Genomic DNA, 3,037 nt, shown 5'->3' with positions numbered 1-3,037 from the left:
GGGAGGTTTGAGATAGATAGATCGATTCCAATTATCAGATGCTTACTACTTAGTACCTATTATGATGAGATGATGATGATAGTCAAGTTGATGTTGGCTGGATTGTACTTTACTACTACCAGTTCTTAACTGCTTAGTATAAGCAGTAGATTGAGTATTCGTACTGAGGGGTTTTTTTAGGGTCTCATTAGTTTTTACTAAATAGCTAGCTGTTTTACTGCTAGATCTATTCTGTATCAAAACGGGCAATTCAATATCCATTCTGGAAAATGAGATAGAGGTACAAGATGCGAGCGTGTATACTCAACGCTTTGGCTCAACGTAATTAGGGTTGTGATGAGGGGGTTTGTGGGTGTGTCGAATGTAATCGACAAGTAGTAGAAGAAGGAAAAGAAACAAACCGGGGTTGTAGAAAGAAATTTCATGATGACAATCTTGCTTCCTAGGAGATGTAATAGTAGAAAGAAACACGGAGGAAATGAAAGTCAAACGGATACCAGTTACAAAAGTGGACAGCTCAAAATGGAAATGGGATCAAGGGAAAAAGAAAAGGAAGAGATAGAAGAAACCCAAAGACAAGTCATAATAGGACATTCGAAGGAGAACTTTCCTCGAACGAACGCATCAAGCGGACTCGTGAAGGTAAATGGAAGTAATGGCAGGTAGGTAGGTAGGTAGGCAGGCATCCCCCCAAGGGAAAGGGTAAACCCACGCGGATGGATCGAAGAGATAAATACACAAGCCACACTTCAGAAGAGAGGGTCAAAGCCCAATCAAAAGGTGGAAAGGAAGGAGAAAAAAAAGAAAAACAAACAACCAAGACAACGATTTTCCCCCATGAAATCAACAATTGCTACTCGCTTAATAACGGACAAAACAGCTGCAATATCGTGGCAGATTAGTTGACGCGGAATGCATCAAAGATGACTGCAGAGGTATTAGTAAAGTGAATCAAGCCGGGGTAATGGGATGGGGTCAGCACTGACCTTCGTGGCCCCTGCGGCAGCCACTTCCAATCCACATCAGAGTGTTCAAAAACGCGTAACGTTCGTCTCCAGTTTCCATGTTCAAGTTGATGCGATATTTGTATGTATTGGGGTTGATGCTATCCGCCATACCGGGGTCGTTAACCTTGTCCAGAATGTCCTTGGCTCCGGTCAACCAGCCGTTGGTCTTGACAACAATGTATGCGGGGGGATCGTCGGCGGTCTGGAGCATGTAGCTCGCTCGGAGATGTGTAGAAGATTCCTTGGTCACGACCTGCGAGTCTTGTCCTCCAGGCTATATGCACGGTGAGTTATGTTGCTGATTATAGCAAGCAGCCAATTGCGCGTCACGACTTACCAGAACGACACCCTTACCCCATCGACCAGCCCACTGACCACCGACGAATGTTACCCAATCACGTTGACCCCAAATACTCTCACCTACCGACACCTTCGGGTTCATCTTAATGCTCATGCGGAAGTCCAGCTCCAGGGTAGGCGCGGGGATCTGCAGGGAACGCGCCACGTCGCCTTCGGGGAAGGTATGAAGAAGGTTGTTTGCGGGAATCGAATCTTTCATAACACTAAGGTAGGTGGGGCATTCCAACAGGTGCTGACGTTGACGGCTGGTGTTCTTTGCGCGGACCTGCTGGCAATAGATGCATTGAACGGACAGACACTGGTGGGGGTCTCCTGTCAGACATAGGGTTCTATCGGGCAACACGCGGACCATGTCCTCGCTCACCTTGTCTTCTTCTTTGGCACGGAACTCCACGAACGCGGCATGAACGTCATCGAGGGGAGGGGCAGGAAGGTTCGAGGTCGAGTTCTTAGGCTTCGCTTTGGGAGTGGCACGAGCTGCCTGCTGGGTGGCAGAGACGGTGGACGCGGTTCCGGCCGGGCCTGATGTTGGGAGAGAGGCGCGACTCTGCATGTTCTGCAATGGCGTCTGCATCGGGGTAGCATGAGGATTGACACCGTTGGACATCATGGGACCGTTGGGAGTCGCAAGAGCACCGGGCCCAGGAGCAGCACCCGGCGCGGTGGCCGCAGCACCATTGGGGGTGGGAGGGTATCCATTGGCAGCGGCGATGCCATTCGGGGCAGAGGGGGCGGACTGGGACTGGGCCTGGGGGTTGGTGTGGCCGCGGAGACCGGGACACTCGAGCAGGTGCTGCTTCTGGCGTGAGGTGTTCTTTGCGCGAATCTGCTGGCAGTAGATACACTGGACGGAAAGACACTGTGGGAAAGCAAACAAGCCAGGTTCGTCATGTCAGTGACGCTGGTGTTGGGCGGCGGGTTGAAATATTACGGGAAATACAGGAGTCACGCACCTTATCGTCTTCCTTGGCGCGGAACTCGACGAACGCCGCGTGAACTTCCTGGTCGACGGTCCGACCCATGTTCACGACGAAAGGGTTGAAGAAATCGATGGTGGATGGATTGGTCGGAGAAAATCGACTAGAAAAAGAGATGAGAAGGGCCGCTGCAGGGGATGGAGATGGGGGTTTGGGTGGACGTTTTTCGTGGGGAAAGCAAAGATGAGGAACGAGGCAGCGAGGACTCGGGGGAGCGAGAGTGAAAAGGAAGAGAGAGTGTTTGACCGGGCCTGGGAAGGAAACAAGACGAGACAAAACGGGGACAAGACAAGACCGAGACGGTGGCGGTTAAGTTACGCGAGCCCGTCAGGACGAGACCTTACCATATGCGTAATTTTGATCCCGAGGGGGTCCGTCCACAAGAAAACCAGCATACCGAGAAATTAATATTACTGGTTTTGCTCAACTTACTGTACACTAACCAACAACTATACTAATTATACTATCTAAGATACATTGATAGCTTGATCAAATTTCTTCACCTCTTCTGATCTTCCTCTTCCATTCATCCCTCATTATCTTCTTCTTCTTTGTTCCTTTTTGAACAAAGTCCAACTTTGGCCTTGGGTGCCTCACCCAAAGTCAAATTCTGTCACGCGGCAGGCTGACCAAAGCCCGACCACGTTCCCCAAATAAGCGGAGGCTTGACAAGACCCTATCAGCGTAGACCAT

The 3,037-nt window shown here is 50.2% G+C and overlaps 1 protein-coding gene across 1 annotated transcript; it reads right to left on the bottom strand.

Annotated features, from left to right (window-relative positions):
• Positions 1–898: 898 nt before the first annotated feature.
• Positions 899–2,389, bottom strand: BO85DRAFT_486758 (uncharacterized protein; the record flags this gene model as incomplete). Its single annotated transcript, XM_025663403.1, has 4 exons — positions 899–927; positions 987–1,281; positions 1,345–2,226; positions 2,321–2,389. 4 exons carry the CDS (start codon positions 2,387–2,389, stop codon positions 899–901), a joined length of 1,275 nt encoding a protein of 424 aa, XP_025517062.1.
• Between the last annotated feature and the right edge of the window lie 648 nt (positions 2,390–3,037).

The sequence above is a fragment of the Aspergillus piperis genome (genome assembly GCF_003184755.1).
Source record: "Aspergillus piperis CBS 112811 unplaced genomic scaffold BO85scaffold_6, whole genome shotgun sequence".
Classification (NCBI taxonomy): Eukaryota; Fungi; Ascomycota; class Eurotiomycetes; order Eurotiales; family Aspergillaceae; genus Aspergillus; species Aspergillus piperis.
The sequence above is the reverse complement of the archived record's forward strand: the minus strand, read 5'-3'. Positions and strand labels throughout refer to the sequence as shown.